The sequence below is a fragment of the Anneissia japonica genome, unplaced genomic scaffold (genome assembly GCF_011630105.1).
Source record: "Anneissia japonica isolate Jap-2015-1 unplaced genomic scaffold, ASM1163010v1 scaffold172582_len1462937_cov174, whole genome shotgun sequence".
Taxonomy (NCBI): domain Eukaryota; kingdom Metazoa; phylum Echinodermata; class Crinoidea; order Comatulida; family Comatulidae; genus Anneissia; species Anneissia japonica.
In genome coordinates this window covers 1,053,750-1,075,747 of record NW_022725666.1, presented here as the reverse complement: position 1 = coordinate 1,075,747, position 21,998 = coordinate 1,053,750, and the positions used below count along the sequence as shown (strand labels likewise).

General features: G+C 34.2%; 1 protein-coding gene across 2 annotated transcripts in view; it reads right to left on the bottom strand.

The window, feature by feature from the left end:
• LOC117112780 (calcineurin-binding protein cabin-1-like) overlaps positions 1-21,998 on the bottom strand; it is an 87,886-nt gene that overhangs the window by 54,412 nt on the left and 11,476 nt on the right. For both annotated transcript variants that reach the window (XM_033255948.1, XM_033255949.1), the window contains exons 5-9: positions 20,276-20,456; positions 19,479-19,532; positions 18,743-18,818; positions 16,230-16,281; positions 915-1,015 (exon numbers count right to left, since the gene is read on the bottom strand). In XM_033255948.1, the coding sequence (XP_033111839.1) occupies positions 915-1,015; positions 16,230-16,281; positions 18,743-18,818; positions 19,479-19,532; positions 20,276-20,456 (464 nt within the window). The remainder of the gene's footprint in view (positions 1-914; positions 1,016-16,229; positions 16,282-18,742; positions 18,819-19,478; positions 19,533-20,275; positions 20,457-21,998) is intronic.

Sequence of the window (21,998 nt, the reverse complement as noted above, 5' to 3'; positions counted from 1 at the left end):
AGAAGAGTTCATACAAAAGGTTATGGTTTGAAAACGATTGACCTCAAGAGAATTTGAACATTTGAGGCTTGCAATCGCAAAACCAGCGTACTATTGCTAAATGTTGAATTGAGAAATAAGCATAAGATTGTGGCATTATTGTATACTTTAATACAGAGGAGCTATACTGTAATTACTCATAATGTTGGCAATAGTATAATAAGTCAATTCCAGTAAATGACTCATCATTTTATAGATGTACTATCTATCTTCCAACGAGAAATAGATCGAAATGTAGTGGTTTTTACCAATTTACAGACATTTTAATACAAAAATCCTAAAACTGATTACTAGCAAATTCAAGGACCTATGCAAAGGAATATAGAAAGGTTATTATTTAACTGTCCAAAAATAGACCGGGGGAATTTTTTTAAAATTAACATTATTAATTTTAAGTTAATAACTTACTTTAAAAAAATATACAAATTACGCAATTCAAATGAATATGAATACTGTATATTTCCTTGTTTTGGTCACTGATGCTGGTTTGGTATGGCAAGCTCCATTTATTAATGAATTCCTCTGTCATCAAATAAATCCTAATCAATTCTTAATGTATGATTGAGGCCAAACAATGTTTTGAAAAAGTTGTAGGTTATATATTTTATTTTATTCATGGCATTTATATTGTAATGTGAAATGAAGTTAGAAGATGTAGTGATATGGTATACAACATTATGCTGCCCTCAATCTGACCATAAATCGCCATTACGCAGCATGTGCAGCACACATAAGACAGTTCCAGTGAACATGCCATTTTACTGTATAACTTACAGTGTTATTGAATAAAACTTGTTTTATTATTATTTATTTATTATTTATAATATTACATATGTTTTAATAATGAGTCGACTATCATTAAAGAAGATACATACGTGAATGCTTTTAATGGCTTTTGGAACTTGACAAGTATTGGTGCAGGTTTCTTACTTAGTTGTTCTCTTGTTTTCCGTAGATCTAGTGCTTCTTCCACAAACTGCAATTGTAAACAACCAATCAAAGTTACATATAAAATAACCAACTAAAAAAAACAGCTGAACTCTTAGTAGTCAATGGGCAGCCTAATTTAGCCATATTACTTTTTATCATTATTTTTTCTTACTTCTCCACTATAAAACTCTTAAAAGAAAAAAAAAAGCTGTCACTTATAACAAACTTTTTTCAACTGCTTGCAAAAAATTCAAGAAACTTATACCATATATTTTCGCATATATTTTCGCATATATTTTCGCATATATTTTCACATATATAAGGAGACTTAAAATAGCAAATCATGATCGAAAAACCAGAGAGTCATCTTTAATACATGGATCAAGATGCAAGAATATATGGTAATACTGTAGTAAAATATAAATTATATACGACATCACTTTTGCATAACCTCCGACAAATCCAAAAGATTCTGGTTGTGGGTTAAATCTAAAACCAGGAGTTCTGGATAGGTTGATACTGGGTCAAAGATCAACAGAATCTGAAACCGATAAAGCTAATTTATTATAATAGTTTCAGTCAATTATCAAACAACAACTCACTGAGTGTATTGCTGAAGGAGACCAGCTTCAATAAAATAACAGGCGAACAGCTCCTTCACTACTGTTCATTACCGGAGGAGCCAGTCTGCTATTTTTAGCATTTGACCTACAGTTGTTCATACAGCCGCATGTGTACATTCCGGAGTTGGTGGGATACAAAGAATCAAATGACTTTATGCCTGACCTTGTGTCTGTTTCTCCTCTCCCATGAGTAGCGTGACAACCTATTAGGATGGTTTTTAACTAAATTTACTTTGAAGGTGCAGCCCTCGCAACAAAAACTCACTTAGGACTTAGGACCAATTTTCATGCGTATTTGTTCTTGTAGTAAAAATACCATTTAAAGTCTTTTTCTTTTCCAAGCTATGTCATTGACAGTTAATGTGATCCTTAGAAAAGAGTAATGATTTTTTTCAATTTAAAGGATTGCTATAACTTTACGAACCATCTTTTCTGCAGTTATGATCTCTTTCCATTGTACAGTAAAAACAGATCAGAGCAAAATGTCTACAACTGTACAGTTCAGAATAGTCACTAAATAGCTAACAAACATTTTGGTTTACAAATAAATAACAAATATTTTATTATTATTACTTTTTAAGTGGATTCTGTATTTACATGTATTTATATTAAATATCAATAAATATAGTTCAAATAAATTGTTTTAATAAATTAATATTACTTTTATTTTAATTTAGTGCAACAGAGATTAACTCACACAATTATAATGTTTATATGCTTAATATGTATCAATTATTTCAATGACAAAATATATACAAAAAATAATTGAATTGGATAATTAAAAATAATGTAGATTTAGACAAAAAATAAGATTTAAGATCATCTTCAATACCAACTTACTAAAAAAGAGATATCTATAGCAATTTAAATTTGTTAGTAAATAGAGTTTGCTGCTGTTTCTGAAGTCACATAGACAAGGATATCTATCTTCCGCTACAGGTACCAAGGGTGCTGCCTTATGGCTGTGAGCTGACTCACAGCATTAACGACTGAAGGAAGTCCAAATTAGAGTGCACACTATCTACTTATAAATAGCAGGAATTTCTAGCTAAAATGGGATTGTTTCGAGCTCAATCAAAATCACTCAACTTGCAAACACTATATTTTGAAAACGTTAAATATCAAATTTTACAAAAAAACTAATGATTATGTTCTGACAGAATAAAAATAATATATTTTATCACAAATGTTGTACACAAAATAAATGAAAAAAAAGGACAAGTAGTTTATGCTTTAAAGTTGAACAATTAACATGAAGTACAGTTAAACCAAAAATATGTACTGTTGAACATTTTTTTTTGTTTACTTAAAAACTGTTCTAAGAAACCAGATGATATTACTATTGTGTATTTGTTGTTTCCAAGTTGGATTTCATATATTTTTACAAATTCCTAATTCCAAAATCCAGATGATAAGTACAAAATTGGGAAAACATTTAAGAATAGCATCCAAAAGCTAAATGAAAGATGAATACTTAACTACTACAGTAGTACCAGTATGAGTAAATTTCTTACATTTAAGTTTCTTTGAGTGGTACCGCATCATTCCTTTCATACTCAACACAGTATTGGTTTTTTTGCAGTGCTCAGTAGTGGAGTCAATGTTTTTGTGTTTTATTTTTGTATGTTAAAATTAAGCACTACCCTTTAAGAATGGCCTGAACATACTGTACCTAAACATGGCATTATTACTGATGTTATAATTTATTATCACACGGTCGAAAACAATATCTGATGCAAAAAAATAATTACTTAAATGGTTCAGACACAAACTAAATTTTTTAAAAGTATTTAAATAAAATTGGTACAAATGGATAAACAATAAACATCATGAAACTATCTAAATTTAATTTTACCAAAGTAATTCTAGTTAACCGTATGAACTGAAGTACAGTACAGTATTAGAAATAAAACAAGATTATATTAAAATCAGAGTAAAACGTTTTTAACGATAACATCCTAATAGTAACAGCAGTAGTAGTAGCGAGTTCTCAGTCATTGCTTACTAAGCTCCGCCTACAATGATGAATCAGAATTTGAAATATCACCAATGCTTTCCAAATCAGGGGAAATTTGAATTTGACCACACATTTGAAGACTATTGCAAACAGTTTTAACGAAAATTCTGACATTATTTATGGCGAGTTAGAGAAACGGAATATGTTGTGGTAAGAACTCAATTGTATTACTAAAACATTTTTTGGATTTTAAAGATGATTTCAATATTGTTTTACTTCTTCCAAGCTTTTACAATATTGTTGTGAAATATTAAGTTGCTGTAACCTAGGATACAATATTTATGGTAAGTATGCAGTATTATTTTACTTATATAAATACAAGCACACAGTAAATACTAAGTGCTGCATAGGCAAAAATGTTTACATAAAGTATACAATAAGCAACAACTTATTGAAAACTTTGTCAACCACACCCAGTCTATCTAAAATATTGTATGCATATCACAATTATACATTTACAGTTAAATTTGATATGCATGAGCATGCAGCTAGCACTATGGTGTTTATGCATGTGTATGTGCAAGTCGTAAAAAAGATAGCTTTCGTCATCGCACAGTTCACAGTAAGACATTTGGTCATTCAAAATTCTACTGCACACAATAAGTGCTTATGGCAAAATCCATGAATGACATTTGACGTTTTTAAAATTTAAACAGTTAATGAGTTTAAGACTGGTTTCCTTAAAATCGCTACACTGTCACTACAGTGTTTTCAGTGGAATCGTTGTACTGCGTAGCAGTCCCTGACGTAATCAGTGTCACTGAAAGTAGTTGGCGATAGTGTGTAGCAATTGTGTGGAAACCAAGCTTTACTCAAATCAGAGAAAGCCGACAAACATGAAGACTCCAAATAAAAATGCACACAGTGAATATATATGGTACACACATACACGCACACACTATAGTTCATCCAAATACAAGTACCGTATATTCATCAGCTTACCCATACTTGAGTTCCTGGACGCACCCTAAGATCATCTGATGATATTTTTCTCTACTTTCCCAGCACATCCTTAAAAACTATTGGCCATAAATTTTCTATGTTTGTTTTGCCTACACATTAGAATTCACTCCCTGCACACATTAAAAACTGTTTTTCTGTTGCTTCATTTAAAAAATTACTTAAAACTCACTTTTTCCATCATTAACATGCACATGCCTTTGATAATGCGCCTCGGTTATTGTTTAACTGCCACTGTATAAATTCTAATATTATTACTAATTATCATAAATAAGCTCATCCTTAAAGAGGAGTTTTGCCCTTTTAAATACTTTTTTCAAACTGATTTAGTACTTCATAACGAATGTCCGAATTACGGATCTCTTTCGAAAACATATACATTACTCTCTTAACAAGATTTAGTATGGCATCACCAGAGTGCATTGATCCATGTTTAGCACAGACCATTGTAATACAGAGGATTTAGGATGAGTACTTTGTTGTATTGCTTTCCTTGTATTTGTACAAAATGATTTCAAATAGCTCAGGTGGATAATGAGTGGAGTTGAATAGCTTGGTGGTTAAGATGCTTGCCTTCCAATCCTAGGGTCCTGGGTTCAATTCCTGTCAGTGTTGCAGGATTTTTCTCACGACCAAAACAACTCCACTCCCTAAATCTCATATTGAGATTTAGTTGTGTAAAGCATTGTGCGTGTATGTTTGTCTTGTGTAAAGGATTGCCATCTACAAGTAGGATAGCGATATATTCGCTATTGACAATCCTTGGCACATGTATTGTGTGCCTAAAATAAAATTTTAAAAAATGAAGTAGCATTTACAGGCCTACAAGTTCAAGTTCAAGTTTTATTTCAAAATATCATCATTGTAGCTTTGCAGCTAAATTGCGAATGATACATTAGGAAAAAAAATGGACCTGGGTCTATACATTGCACAAAGATTACGAAACAACATTTATATATAAATTCAAAATATAAGGGTAAAGATACACAACAGTAAAAATATATTGATTTAAAAATTAAACTATGATTTAGGTTTAGGATGAACTGATTAATCTGGGCTTAATGTTAATATTGAGGTTCAAGTAGATAATGCAAGTCTTAAGTATTTGGCTGGTTCAAGATATTAATGAGGTATGGAATTGGGCTTTGCTTGTATCTATTAGTTCTGAAAGTAGGTGGTTTGAATTGATTTTTCTTTCTCAAACTATATTGGTGGTCTATTTGAGCAGGTATCCAGGATCTAAAATTGGTGATTTGCATAGTTGGTAAGCAAATTCTAAGCATAATTTTTGCGAAGTCATTGTGGAGAGTAGCACATTTTTCTGGGTTCAGATTCAGATTATTGTCCACTGTCCATTTACTGAGTTCATTCAATCTTATCTGTAGGTTAGAAGGTGATTTTTGGCTGTAGTTCTGGATAAGGGTCATGTCATCAACATATTTGAGGTATGTAATTGGTTCATCTGATTTGATACAGCATCCTTGTATCGTACCCTCAGCTGTCTGTTTGTGAGGAAGCTACAAAGCCATGGAGTGATTTCACGTCTAAGTCCAAGATTCAGCATATTCTTGATTATAAGGTTATGGTTTAGGGTATCAAAGGCTTTGCTATAGTCTGTGATTACCATGGTACTGATTGAATGTGGCTTCTCTGCATGCTTAGTTAAATCGTCAATTAGCTGTATTACATAATGTGTAGTCAAAGTACCTTTTTGATTTCCATGTTGATTTGGGTCTAGATTTTGATGGATGTCATTTAGGCACCACTTATACACAAAGTTTTCTGCTACTTTAGCAAAGTGGTTCGTAAGGGCAATTGGTCTCAGTTTATTTCATGTACTGTAGGTGGTGAGTTTTTGGGTACAGGCACTACTATTGCTTGCTTCCATTGATGTGTAACAATGCTTCCATTGATGTGGAACGATGCCTTCATGGAAAGAAGCATTAAGTATACTGATCATTGGTGTACTCAGTTCGTATGCAACTTCTTTAATTATTCGTGCTGGAATAAAATCTCAATCTCCAGCTTTCCTGATACTAATGCTCTTTAATTCTGCATAAACTTCCCATTCATAAACAATAGGTACAAGTTGTGAAGATGGTAGGAAGAAGGAAAATGTAGTCAACTTGAGAGCAGGAATGTCTTTTGAAACTTGTGTGAAAACTTTGTTGATAGCATTTGCTACATCCTGAGTGCTTTCTTGGTTGATTCCTGGTGGAGCTCTAATATTTGTGTTAGTATTTGCATTTGAGGTTAGTAGTTTAATTTGCTTGTACCAGCCAGCAGGGTTAGTTGCTTTCAGATTCCTTATACGGTGGTTGTAGTAGTGCAATTTGGCAGAATTGATGGCTCGTTGGATTTTGTTTCTTATCTTTTTCCAAAGGGGGTTTCCTTTTGCGAAATACTTTTGACGTTGTTTTATCATAGCTTTGATTTCCATAGTCATCCAAGGTTTCTCCTTAGGTTTTTGTTGGAAAGAATTTGTCAATCTTGCTTTGAAGCATTTCATACATTGCATTACATTTTTCTTGGGCAGAATTCTTCTCTAAAACTTCGTTCCAGTCATGATAAACTATCCAGCGGCCCATCTCATGATGAAGAAGAAATTGAGTTGGATAGAGAATAGATAATGAGAGAAAAAAATATCCAAAATGGCTAGTATGCAGTTACCAGTACTGTACAGCGGCAACTCTAGGATATATTTTCTAGGGAGGCTGAGCTGTCCAACAGGGGGAAGACTTGAGCTCATAGGCCTCAGCTGGGAAGTGTTTGAATTGGTGTACCCCCTCCCAAATGAAATTTTTTTTAAAATAGGAACCTCTGGACGGCCAGAAATGAAATTCTCAGACTGTGACAAACTTGTGTTGGCTTGGCGTGGGCCTATTTTTATTTTTTTAGTCTGACTGCCCGACGAGCTCGGTATGAGGGGGTGGGGGCTTCACCTGTCTCCCCCTCCCCACCGGCTGGTGACACCACTGGTCCTGTAGATCAGTAGACTGAATGATACATTTTGATGTAGGCCTACTGGAGTTTGTGAACCAATAACAATGGAAGACAAATGTATAATTTTCACCGCCTTTTTCATCTAAGCCAACAATCCCTTCTTCCTTTTTATCTTGCGAGACATTCTATAATATGATTACAGTACAAGGATAGCAAAAATACTAAGAACTCATTTGGTATCACCCTAATCATATACATTAGCATGCATATGAGAACGCCCATCGGTTAGCGCTAACCTTTACTATGAAAGTGGATACGTTAATGGATAGTGAGCGCTATTGGTTAGCAAGTTGACCTCACTTCTATTATCAGACACGCATTTCCAATTTCCTATTGGCCAGTGATCCCACCGTCATCATATTGATATCTGGATCAAGGATTTTCTCGTATGAACACAGCGGTTAGCATGTATGTTTGTAATCTGGCACCTGCTAACCTTTAGATGGTGTACGTGAACATAGGCAACATCATGTTGATTAGACTGAACTGATGCAATTGCAGCACCATCTCAAATCTAGTACGACATTGGCATGAGAATCATAATTTCAGACATGGAATACTAGGTTAAAGCTTTTAGCTCATTTTGAGCTACAGATGTTTCAAACTGCACACGCTAAATTAGTAAATACAGAATTAAGACATCAAAAATGGAAGGAAAAAATGAAAAATCAACCAAAAGAAAATCATTATCAAATTCCTATTTTAGTATATTATTATTTATTTAGTAGTTGGTAAATCCTGAATGTAATTTTTCCCATTGTAGATACAGACCATGCAACACACACATGGCCTATTTTTTATCTTGTACATTTTCTAATCGCTTAAAACACCGGAATTGCCATATACTGTATCTCCCCCCAAAAAAATTATGAATCATAATCTAATAATAAGTTAATATCAATATCAATAAATATATTTAAATGTCACATTTTACGAAAATTGCTAAAAGAAACCTTGCGCAATTTGCATACTGCGCACACAGTTTGAAACAACTTTAAAACCACAACAGCAACTGAAAATGAGCAAAAGAAACAAACTGCACCCCACATACTGTAGTCATTTAAACAGTAATCTTGACCCAGCTGCTTATCACCATTCTATTGAGCCTAGTGGATTAATTAGGGTTTTCTAGCTGAATATTCACTGGTTTGTTTGTGAGGTCATGTTGAACTCTATGTGAGGCCTAATGTTAAATTTAACCAATTACAAGTACACATAAAAAATGTTTATAACTATTCACAACTATAATGCATAAAAGCAAGTTACTATGGTAACTGTTTTTAGTAGTAGAAGTTGTTTTTACTACACAAGTTAACTCTATGAATCAATGATTCACAAATTTTCCAGACATCAGGAAAGCCTAATGATATAGTTGCACATTGAATTAATTACACTACGGATTTCATAATCAAAATAATGTCTAGCTTCTAGCTATGCGATTTTCTAAAATTGATCGGATTGTTATCTTTTAGTACAGTAAGACACAAAATTAATTTTGGTTTGTCTAGTTTTAAAATAAAATTTGAGAAAAGCAACAAAATGAGGTGGATGGGGCTTCTAAAGTTACAGGTCCATACAAATTGTTGTGGTAGAGCTAAGTAGATGTATATACTGTATTAATATGGGATAAGTCTCCATCCTTCCTTAACTCCTCCTCCCTCTCCCACTAAGAAAAAAAAAACACTTGATTATTAATACATTATGTCCTTGGCTGCCAAACCAACAATTTCTGTGTATAACATCAAATCAATCACACACAATCTTAATTTATACACAGTAGAATCTCCGCTTTACCTAACCTACTAATTTTACGTTCATGGTACAAAACACATCCGTTTTAACATGTCTGTTTTACGTTCATTGTACACAAGGTACAAAATCAACGGCCTTGCTCAACATTGTTTAGAACATTACGGTGATGAAATCATTTGTGAATGTTTACAGTATTTTCCATAGTTTGTAGTTACTTAGGCCGGAATGTGTCCGTACTTATTTTGTAATATAGTAAAATCAATATTTCTGAAGATGTTCCTTTGCTGCTTGCCCTTCTGATCCTGTTCCAACTTGGTTCCTTAAAAAGCATGTTTCCATTTTGCCACCAATTTTCTCCAATACTGTCAACCTGTCATCGTCAACTAGGCACTTGCCCATTGCTCTAAAAAATGCCATTATCACTCCTTTTCTAAAAACAAAAAAAAACTGGCCTAGAAAAGGAACAAATGGCAAACTACCATCCAATTTCCAACTTACTGTTCATCAGCAAGCTCATAGAAAAGGTACAGTAGTATCACCATCAGTCTTTGCAATCAGCGTGTTAAACCCACACCATCAATAAGAAATCTTGGCGTTCTTTTTGATCCGTGAAATAAACATGTCTCAGCATGTCACCCAGTTATCCTGGACAATTAACAGACAGCTGTGGTCTGCACCATGTGGAAAAGAACAATGATTTTGACACTGGTCATAATGTGGTCTGCATAATTCCTGTTTCCAGGATTGACAACTGTAATGCTCTTTTAAATAACATCTGTAAGGGAAATCTTCATAGATTCCATGAGCTTCAGAATAGGTGTGCACATTTTATCTTTCACCTCCCTAAATTTCATATTGCAAGTCCACTACTCTGGCAACTTCATTGGTTGCCGATTACTTCTTTTTTGCACACATTCCATCACATTTTGTCCAATTAATCAACAAAACAGTGTCCCTGCTTACATTTGTTCACTCATCTCTAGTCAACAATATCGCCATGGTCATGATTTCTGTTCAACTGTTTCCTTTTGCCTTCATATACCTCAGCCTAATAAGACAGCTGGTGATAGGGCCATTTCAAATGCTTCATGTAAGGCAAGTCGAATGGCCGAGCTGTACGATGGAAGTTGCAACATACAGCCAAAATATCAGCGCTGGTTTGATGGCTGGCTTGCCTATGGTTCTGGTGGTGGAACAAGTCTTCTCAGATAAGGACTATAAACTGTAGGTCCAGTGTACACAATTTGGCTTATGTGCACTTTAAAAAACCCAGTACATCTTTTGAGACGAGTAGGGGGTTCCCGGTGTACTGGTCCTTTCAGTCCGTTGTGGACAAATGAGAGTAGCTGGTTTACCGGGTAGCTCAGACATTAAGAGACCCTTAGTGGAGAAGTAAGTTACTGTAAAAGCTAGTCCATACCTCAAGCGCTTTGAGAAGTGCTATATTAAAATCTAACCACATTACATTGCATTTCATTTATTTTAGCTTCATGTTCAAATGGCTTTCGGAGCTTTCCAGCAATATATGAAATGCTTCTTGATATCCTGGTATTCATTGGCATCTAGAGACATTTGTTTCCCAACTAGATCTCTGTGAACTGTTAAATTTTACTGTTTCCTTTGTCTGCTGGCCACTTGTTATCTATTTACTATATTTTTTTATTGCGCCTTGCATCCTTTGGCAAAACATATGGTATTAATTTGAAGTAAACCCAAAATAGAGAACGTTGCATTTCTTTGAATCCTTCAATGAAATGTAACACAGAGTATAATTAAACATCATCACACAGGGTAGGCCGGATTATTGTAGACTATGGCAAAAAACAGTGTGTTGCTCCTTTGTCTGCTGGCCACTTATCTATTTATCATATATTTTGATTGTGCCTTGTATCCTTTGAAAAAAAACGTGCGGTATTAATCGAAGTAAACACAAAATAGGGAACGTTGCATTTCTTTGAATACTTCATTGACATCAAACAGCATGTAATTAAACATCATCACACAGGGTAGGCCTACTTATTGTAGACTAAGGCCAAAAAATAGTGTGTTGCTCTTAGAGTCACTATAAGGTCAAAAGTCAGTACAATTTGACCTAACCTGGATTTTTACAAATCTCACGTTTTATGTATGCCCTTTGGTCCCATATCGTACGTAAAAAGGCTTTTGTATGTACTGTGTGTATTTTGTATAAAATAAAATCCAATCACTTTAGTCAGTTTTATTTAAAATAAAACAACATAAGTTACCACTAAAAATATATATATGTGCAAAATCACATAATTTAAATTGACAATCAGAAGCGTGGCTCAACGTGACTTTTCAGTGATTTAATATTATTTTACTAAATATAACTGGCTCAATAAATATCCAGATATTCTCCAGCAAGACAAAATAAACCGCTAAAAATGAATTATTTTTTTATTTTATTGAACAAATGCACTGCACAATTATAGCTAGTAGACATATTGAAACTAGTATCGTAAGCTAATATAGAGTGTGTGTAAAGATATGATAATTCTTTGCGAATCTGGTTGTGCATATTTCGTCTGGTAAGCCAAGATACGAATAAACATGTGCAAATGACAAAACTAACTCAAAGCCTAAATTGATCACGTCCTGTAGTTTTCAGGAAGGATCAGCCGAGTTCCTTCATATTTTGAGCTGATGCCTTTGCTTCAATTGAGAGCCTTGAGACAGCCTTGAGGTTCTATTTCCCAAAAATTATTTATAAACATAAACATATAATATTTTATCTAAAGGTTAGATAACTGTTCATATTATATGAACCCATAAAAACGGCAGAACATGCCCAAAGCCCAACCAGTCTAAAATCTCTAAATCTGTTTCAGATTATTTTTTATAGTATATGAATTTTGAGTAATTCAATTTTCTGTTATTTTATAATGTGCAACAGACAATATTAATGGATCTTGGATGTTCTGCTTTTTTTGTGTTTTAAAAAGAACCTAAAAATTGTGCAGTATAAATATATAAAATTTCTGTAATTAAATGACAACTATAGGCCTAGAGTCATGACTTTCTATCATTTTTCCATTTTTTTTTGTTCGTGATGTTTTTTTGCATTAAGCACTATACAAGTAGAAGTTATTATTATCAATAGGTACTCATCACTATGGTACCTTTATCAATACTGCAATACTTTGACATACGCAAAGACTTTGAAATTGTTTTAAACAGCATTGTATTTTAATTACAATATTTTATTGCTGATCTGTTAGAATCTGTCATATTTGTTTTTTATGTACGCTTTATGTAAAGATGTTTAGCATGAGAGAGCCATGTGATAGTGACAATTCTAAGATAACAAACTCTTGTATTTCTTTTCCCTGGATATTGAATAAAACAAATCAGGAGGGGGTTCCTAAATTTTACAAAGTTAAAAATAAATGGGGGAAAAAATCCCATTACATTTAAAAATTGAGTCTGACAATGCCATTTCCAGCCATCTAGATGTACCAAAAACTTTAAAATGTTGTACCTCAGCCCCACCATGATTAGGGCTGGGGTATCGACCCCTATCTGTAAAAATGACTTTCTGACCCCCTCAAATTCTAGGATCCGCCACGGATTAATGTTGTATTTTTGTGGTGAATCATCTTCTATCTATAATATTATTGGTGGAATATCAACCATGAGTCACTTTAAATTTAACAAAATTAAAAAATAAATGTGGGATAAGTCTGACAGTGCCATTTCCGGCCATGGTGGGGCTGATGTGGTTTTTATTTTGAATTCCAGGATCCGCCACTGTTTCATTGTACTTTTATGATGAATAATCTTCTATCTATAATCTTATTGTTGGAATATCAACAATGAGTAACATTTAGACATGGAAGTCCATGAAGACTTTTGTCATGTCTTGAGGGGTCCACCAATGCAAACAATGGTAAAAGTCATTATTTTTCCTATAAGTAATCTGAAATATGAATTGATATTCACTTCTTGAGATCAAGACGTCGATGATCTATGTTGTAACACTTTTTCAGACTGGTAGGTTTTGAATACCAGACATTTATTAAGGACTTCGGTTTTGCACTGTGTTTGTAGACTTTGAAATAAACATAATTATTATAATATTGACATTATTTATATTTGTTAATGATCGTTAAAAAAATAAAGACACAATATATCTGTGATGAGACGTACACAGTAAAAAGTTTACCAAATTCATTTCTGTCCTGCTCACCCTAGTCTTTTTTACTTTAGTATAAGGTCACAAAAAAAAAAATTGTGTTGCCCTCTATGACCGACCAAAATTTTCCAAAAAAAATCAAGTAGGCATTTAAAATTTTTTTTTTAATTTTGTTCAAAGGTCTTCCTTGCACTCAAATTACAAATACGAGAGATGCCACTTCCGAAATTAACATTTAAAAAATATAAAATCGAAAACAGACATGTATTTTTACCAAAATCTGACCATAGGCCTAATAATTGGAAAAATGCATCTTTTGTGAAAATTATCAACAAATTGTAAACTTTCATGCTGTGATCTCAAACCAATAATTTTGCATAGTACTGTTTGTACAATGCTCAGCATCTGGATATGTCAGTCAGGGCATCGCCAGTGAACAACAGAGGTATAATAAGAATACTAGTGCACTAACTGCGATGTATTTGATGTTCGAGATATGCAGAGCTGTGTGTGTGTACCATCCAAGAATGCTGCTTTAGATTCAACCAAACATAATACGCTAAGCATCATTTCAAAGTTGCCATCACTGTAAATTTAAATTTGTTAATTTCTCAGTACTTTATTTTTAAATCAGATACTCCTTTTGGCCTTGATAGTTTAATAATTTTTAAATAATACTGATAAATTAAATAACAGTCGGTAGTCTTACTGATGGTTGTTATGCACCCTAAGCCTGAAGGAGGCACTTTCTAATGGCAGCCACAACTCTACATGGCTTTGTCAGCTAGTCAGCACTCTAGGTATTTAGGTGCTGAATGAGTGGAACCTTTCATCAGAGGGATTTTCAAGATGTTCAACTGTGTAACTACCACCATTATTGTCATTAAAAGACAACATATACAATCTGGAATATGGGATTTCAGCAAGCAAGTTGTCAAATTTGTACTTATTATCATCACACATTTTGCCCCTTTTCAATAATATTCCTGCCTTTTAGGTACACAAGATACCACTGAAATTATTATGATGATTTTTTTTTAGTTTTTTTACTGTATATACTTTATGTAATCTTGAAGAAGACATATAATTCTCATTAAATGCACAATGTTTGAGGCTGCTTTGAAAACAAAAACTGCAAAACTGGTTAAAACTGGTAATTCATTATAATTATTGATGATGAATGTTTAGGCATAGAGGAATTAGTTTAGAGAAGAGGGGAAACAGATTCCAGGGTTGTGTTGCACGTGTGTTTGTGTGCAGTGTGTTTACAAGATTTTGATCATATTTCGCGATTGTAGGCAACGACCCAGTGACTGGGACTAGGTCAATGATGCATTTTTTTTTTCAGTTCTTCAAACAAAGATTGCACTCTTAATGTTACACTGATACTACAAATCACCAATCTACTTTAAATGCCAAGGGGTATAAATAAATATATATTTTTGCTATGATTAATACATGTTAATTTCACCAGATACACAATGGTTTAGCCTAAACTTTTTGGGAATTCTTATCGAATGTCGGTATAAAATGTTGTCGGTGTTTATATACAATTTAACCAAACAAATAGAAATACGATCATTTATGATTTTTCTGTCTTCTATGACAGTTTGGTGATCAAATTGCTTTAAGGAAATTCAATATTTTACCTCATTTCTGATTCAGCAGGAACAGCCAGATTGATTGATTGAGTGATTAATTAACTTCTTTCAGGCCCATGTTATTTATCTATATTGTTTGTTTTTTTTTTTGCTGTTTGGTGCTTGTTTTTCTTGTGATTGTTGTCTATGGAAGGAAACTCTTCCAAAATAAAAGTTGAAATGAATTGAAATGCAAACCATATATACTGTAGCCAGATAAGCACAATCTGCACATGCTCAGAAAAACAAAACTTTCCTTAGCCACACTGCGTATCGGCTAGGCGTACCCGTACAGCAGCCTAGCTTATCTTATTACGCACCGCTGACTTAGGCTGTTTGTCATCACTTCAACATTTCTACCGATTCGTAGAAAAGGGGTATTAAAATCCAAATATTGGCGTTTGTGAGCAATACATTTTAATTTTATATAGGTAAGTAGTAAGTATATGAATAATTTTAATGCACTAGTTAGTTGATAACTTCATTCCGACTTTTTTTGTCTCTTTTTTTATAAGCGGTTAGACATGGCCTAGGCCGGGTCTAGGCTAGCCTAATCACATCAATTTAAAATCAAATTTGTAGACATACTTGCCTTATATCTTAACTTGCAGGTGATTTTATTGGTAGACTAGTCTGTTTTTAAGTGTGTAAGTATGATTGATTTGCATGCCAAGTGAAATTAGTACCCTTATTTTGCTTTGTTTTACCGTACCGTAATTCTCGGCTAGGCCTAGCTGTACGCCTAGCCGATACGTGGTGTTGCCAAGGTGTGGCTAAGGAAAGTTTTGTTTTTCTGAGCATGTGCAGATTGTGCTTATCTGGCTCATTTGCATAACAATACCGCACATAAGGCTAATTCAAGTTAGACGGCCTAAACCAGCCAGCTTCCTATCCTGGTAACAGTTAAAAGTCCTTGATGAAACGGACTTGTAGTCTGAGAATAAACATGATGAAGTAAGCCAAGTTCATTTTTGTAGTTTCATGCGAACCATTAAGAATGGGTTTAATGTGTTGTCAACGAGTGATAAAAACAAACGCCGAAAGCAGAAATTAGAAACAAAAAGCAAATACACATTATCAAGAGTTATTGGTGAATTATACCATCCAAATACCTTTTGCGACTGGTCTTCACTAATGAAATTGCTGTCAGAGATCCATTCATTACTGAGAAAGATAAAGAAAAAGCATAATGGTTTATAAAGATTATTTATCATTCTTGGTTTGCCTATCCATGGATTCAAAGGCCAGTGATATTTATGTTGCAAGCACTATTACTCCCTTATATAAGGTGCTTTAAAAATCAAAACATTAAGGCGCGATTGCCAAATTACTCCAGACGACAAATCAGCGTTCAGACGCGTTTTCTATTGTTCTACCAAAACGCGTCTGAAAACACTGTTTGAATAGCACATCGTTTGGACGCTGATATTCCGTTTCGGCCTATTCTCCTCCCCTTTAACTATGGCCGATTGGATGCACCGTAAAACGCGTCCAGACGACTCTCTATAAATGAATCATAATACGACTGACTGTGCGGCCCTATACCCAAGTACGGACTTATTTACCTGCAAGCGAACGTCTCTTTGTCCCTAATCGATGCTAAAAAAAATAGCCGGTTGGGTACTGGGACGTCGTTCAGTAGGCCTAGTATCGTGCATAGGTGAGACTATCATGATACCAGTGATTTTACGAATCGATGAACAAATATAACATTAAAAAATCCGATTTTTTAGTTATTTCCGATGTAGTCGCAGCGGGAGTCGCAGGCCACCATCAGTTTTAAGAAGCGCGATCACCATCCTGTGCAGCTGTGGTAATATTCAGCACAGCAATTAACTGCTCTCTTTGCCGTTGAAAGGGATCACGTGCTAAGACCCATGCCTCCGAAAACATTGTCCATGATCAAATAGATGAAATCTTGCATTATACTAAGCTTAATTACATTTACATTTTATAAAACAACATTTATTAATTGAATTTCCGTGAATTTCATGCGAAACACGTTTTTTTTATGCCGAATTTCACCGCAAATTTCGACTCCATAAAGACATGTAAGGCAAAACCGTTGCCTACCCAGTAAAGGTTTTACTGACAACTAGCGATATTACGGTAATTTATTTATTCATTCAACTGAACATACACTTTTATTTCAGCAGCACACACAAATTTGTTGCTGTATAAAAGAGAGAAAGAAAAACAATTGAAGATAAGTAATTGTCAAAAAAAAATGTTATACCCCATTTGAAAATAGACAGTTCTAAATCGCCCAGTACAGTACTCTACTTGTTTGCACACATGGTTCTGGGCCCGCTCTCGGCACACAAGTCTTGACCTCGAGATCGCTGCAGTTTTATTTGAAAGAGGACTGTTCAATCAGTTAAATAATAAATCAAAACTAAAGCTCATGATTGGTTGTTAATATGACAAGTTATTGTCTTTATCTAAATGTTACTAGTCAACCAAATATACATCTCTCGATTCGGAGGACCTACAGAAGAACTTACAGTAAAGAAAATGCACTGCTGCATAGTATACACAGTAGAGAGTAGCCTCAGAAAATTGTGAGTAACACCCATGCGCGAGGATAAAAAAAGATAGGCAGACTACCTAGGTCTAGATTTTTGTGATTTGTAATGACAATTTACCCTCCTTCACTTGTGCAAAGAAAACCCCAACGCTATTTTTAGAGTCTCAACGTAGTTCTATCTACGGCGTACAAAGCGAATTCCAATGGAACACGGAACTGGCTTAGCGCATACCGCGCCCTGGACCTCCGGGCACGTTGTCATCATGTAATTTACAAATCTTCATATATGCATAGAGAAAGTATAGCCACATGTACGTATAAGAAAGAATATGAGCTGCATAATAACATTTATTTGAAACACCAGTATTTCTACACACTCAAGTGGGCTAGTTGACCGCGCTGTTAGTATAGTAGTAAACAACAAAAAATCGTTCAAACGATCAACAAGCGTCTAAACGATTCACCGTCGTCCAGAAGCGAGCCGTAATTCAAGCGTGTAGCAAATGAATATTCATATAGCATGGTAATTAGAATGGTTGATTTCTCAGACGCGTTCGTGATAGGGTGTTGACCTAGATGCGTTTCTGCCGTCTGGGATAATTTGGCGATCGTGATTAACACTATTAACTGAATTTTGTGGTAGGACATGGTTTTGCAGATTACTGCAGAAAATATTACTGGTCAATGGTTTTCAAGCATTGTTCTTGTGCCTCCTTATGGAATTTTCTTACAATGTTTCTTTTGTAAATTCATCTGATTTGAATATTTCTGTACTGCTTTCAATATTTCTTAATGTTTTCATTGGGAATTTTATCGATTTTATAGTGATTTTATATTGTATTAATCTATGCTCCCTGTTATTGGCATTCTGACTTTTGGTGGTGAAATGAAATACAAATATATTTTAAAAAAAAGTTTTTAAAGAAAGACTAGTTTCCATATTATTGCTTAACACAGAAAAATTGTAAGCACAAAAAAGTCCATTAAAAAAAAAAAGTCACTAAAAGGTACATAAGACCTCATTATTGTAAATAATGTAATATTAAATAAATTGTGAAGGTGACTCTTAAGAAGGGTGACTGGTATATACAAGCTTACCATTGTTCAAACAGTGCTAAAGTGTCTCGTTCAAGTGCTGGCTGTTCAGAAAAGATCTTCTTACGTAAAACATGACCTGCAGAAAGTAATTAATGGGACAAAATTAATTATATTTGTAGAGATGTTTAACTAAGAGGAAATGAAGACTAGATAGGTCAGTTTATGAGCAATAGAATGAAGAATCAAGCTCATTTCCGTTTGTCCACTTTACTGTAGGCAATTATAATGGCAAAACAACTACTAATACAATTATATCATGACAAATTATTAGAAGTTAAATGACAGAATACAATCAGGATCAATTAAAAAATTTGTAATTGATATTTCCATGCCCACTACTTGCTAGTATTTAGCACTCTGAACAAAGACATTTCTAGTTGTTTTAGTTTGAATATTTTGCCCATTAGTGGCTGGAAGTTATATTTATGACCTTTGACCCCAAGATACCTATCTTAGCCATCTTGGTCATACTGTAGTAGGCTTTACTGTATATGGTCACAAATTATTCAGAACATATACATTTATAGTTGCTTTAAAGAGGATTTTGCTAGAGTGAGACATTAGTTGGATCTTAAATATCTTCATAACTATTAAAGTCCGATCTCCGGATGAAAAACAATTGATACAGGTAAGTTGTACAACTGATTTTCCGAGACACAAAAAGCATGTTCGACAAAAAACTAACCTCATGGAGATGCAATGCTAAAATCATAATAATATCATATAGTTCACCTACCTTTTGGATAACAGGCATCAAGCTCAAAACACTTAGCAATATAATATAAGCAGCCTATTAAATGGAAAAATATTAAAGTACATTTAATGCTGTTCTGAATTACAAAAAAGAAATAAACCTACAGTTTTTTAGTCACTCACAATGACTATAAATAACTTATTCGTCCCAGTCAAGGCATTATACTACTCGTACAGTAGCACAGGCTATACAGATAAAGAATAAAGTATTAAAAACATACTAAATACAATTGCATTGTGGATAAAATGGCTCCAGCAGGCTACATATAACCTAAAAATTATAACATACTGAAATATCTATATGTATCTGAATGTGATGTCACATTTTAATGTGTTATCCAATGTTAAAATAAAAAATTGTATAAATACATAATAGTTTGATTAAAATATATATACTTGATTGAAGTTATACTAGGCCTACTGTATAGCTTGTTCAATCGATGTATCTAATTTAAATTAGGTTGATAACATTTTAAAAATATTTTCACTGCTATTTTCACTGAATGAAGTTTTCATTGAACTTCTTAATTTATATCAGATTACTAATAGAAATTCATTCCTGATGAAGATATAATTAATGTTGAAATATTGAATCCCAACATGATGACATGCATTTTAATACTTGGAGTATGTATTATACTTTTATATCAGATTACATAATAAAATAAATGAACTGTTAACAATCAAAAGAATTATGATTGGATTCAAATTATAAATGGATTCAACACAGAAAATCATTTATTCTTACAAAATGATGCAATTTACATCCTTAAAACTCACTTGGGTAATCATACAGAGCATATAAAACAGTACACAGATTGTCAAGACTAGGCCAGTGCTTGGGGTTGCATTGGTATGCTTCCTCAAATGCTATTCTTGCAAGGGGAACATGCACCAACTCAAGGGCAAGGTGGCCTATTTTATACCAGAGAGAGACATCCGTGGAATCAATGTTGACAGCCTAGAAAACAAGATAAAAAGAGAAAATGTTGATCAGTTTATCAAAGCCCTGGTCAGCAAGGCGACCCACAGTTGGAATAGCATTACTCCTACTGTACTTGGGGATCAGATTCATTACTAGCCACGAAGCGCAAGCTCAGGGGTCAGGTGTTTAAGACACCATGCTAGATACCTGGAGCCTGGAGCACGTGGGTTCAATTCCCACCTGAATACTTCAGACCTTGTCATTGTAAGGCGCACCATCGCACACCTAAACTGCTATCGAGGGGTGTGAAAAATAGCTTGCTTACATTTCAAAATAACTCATCTCCATAGCCCTCGAAATGCTGACGCAAGCTTTGCTGACCACAGCAATTATTTACCAACGTAAAAGATACTAGGCCTAGGAAAAAACGCAATAATCACATTGCTGTCTAGGAATTAACAAATGTAGGCCTAGCACAAAACCCTGTGAATGAACCGTTCGTACTGCTTTTGTCAGTTCCAATAGCGTACTGCTGCTAGAGATTATCTTTTGATTTAAAACGACACACCAGTAAACATTAAAGTTACATGGTTAGATCAAGTGAAAATTACACCTGCCATTGTTTAATAAAGTGCATTATCGCTCTTTAAAAATCGATTGGAATCAACCTGAAATGTAGACGGAACACAAAGCAAGTTTCTACGATGGCTGACTCTTTTTTTGTAGATATTTGTTCGGATTTCGATGTCGTTAGATTCATCAGTGTAAATTACAAATGCATAGCTTCACTTTTTTTCAAACAAGACACTTTTGAGAAACATGTTGCTAATTTAATTACAGAGGAAATTTGTGAAGAATGAAATTTAAATTTGTTAGATTTATTTCGATTTAATTTATAAATATAGGCGAAATACACTGAGTTTCTATCAGCAAGCTGACACGCAATGGAACTTTGGGCGATCTGACGTCATCACAGCCAAGCACATGTTTGCACATGACCCCACGAAAAAAATTAACCAATTAGCTGGCAGAGTTTAGGAGGCGCGACCTGATGTCTGATGTTTACAACAACCGACCAGCAAGTGGCATCGTGACTACGATACGAAGAATGTGTTGGGTTTAGGGAAAAAATATCAGACCTAAAAACAATATAAAAGCATTCATTTTATTTGTAATTAGATTTGTTGTACAGTATACTTTATGCATGTTAACTTTTCGAAGGCTAGTCATACTGAACCCACAGGTCTCTTGCTAGATAGGCCTATGCCTATTTCAGCGGCTAGGCCATAGCCAAGCTGGCCTACAACATGCTGGTTCGGAAAAGGGTTTAATAGATATGTTACACTAACCAAACTTTCCAGAAATCCGAACATCGTAAGCGGTCCCGAGGAGCGGGGGTGGTGGGGGATCGGTATTGGGAGAGTGCACTTTATTATTTCTCTACATGTAAATAGTGGACGTTAAATTTGATGTCTTGTTGACTCCTGTTGATTGAACTGTATAGCGACTGAACGTTCATCTGCAGTATTTCTTTAATCTCCCTGTCCCCTCCCCCCACTTCATTTATCTCTTTATATA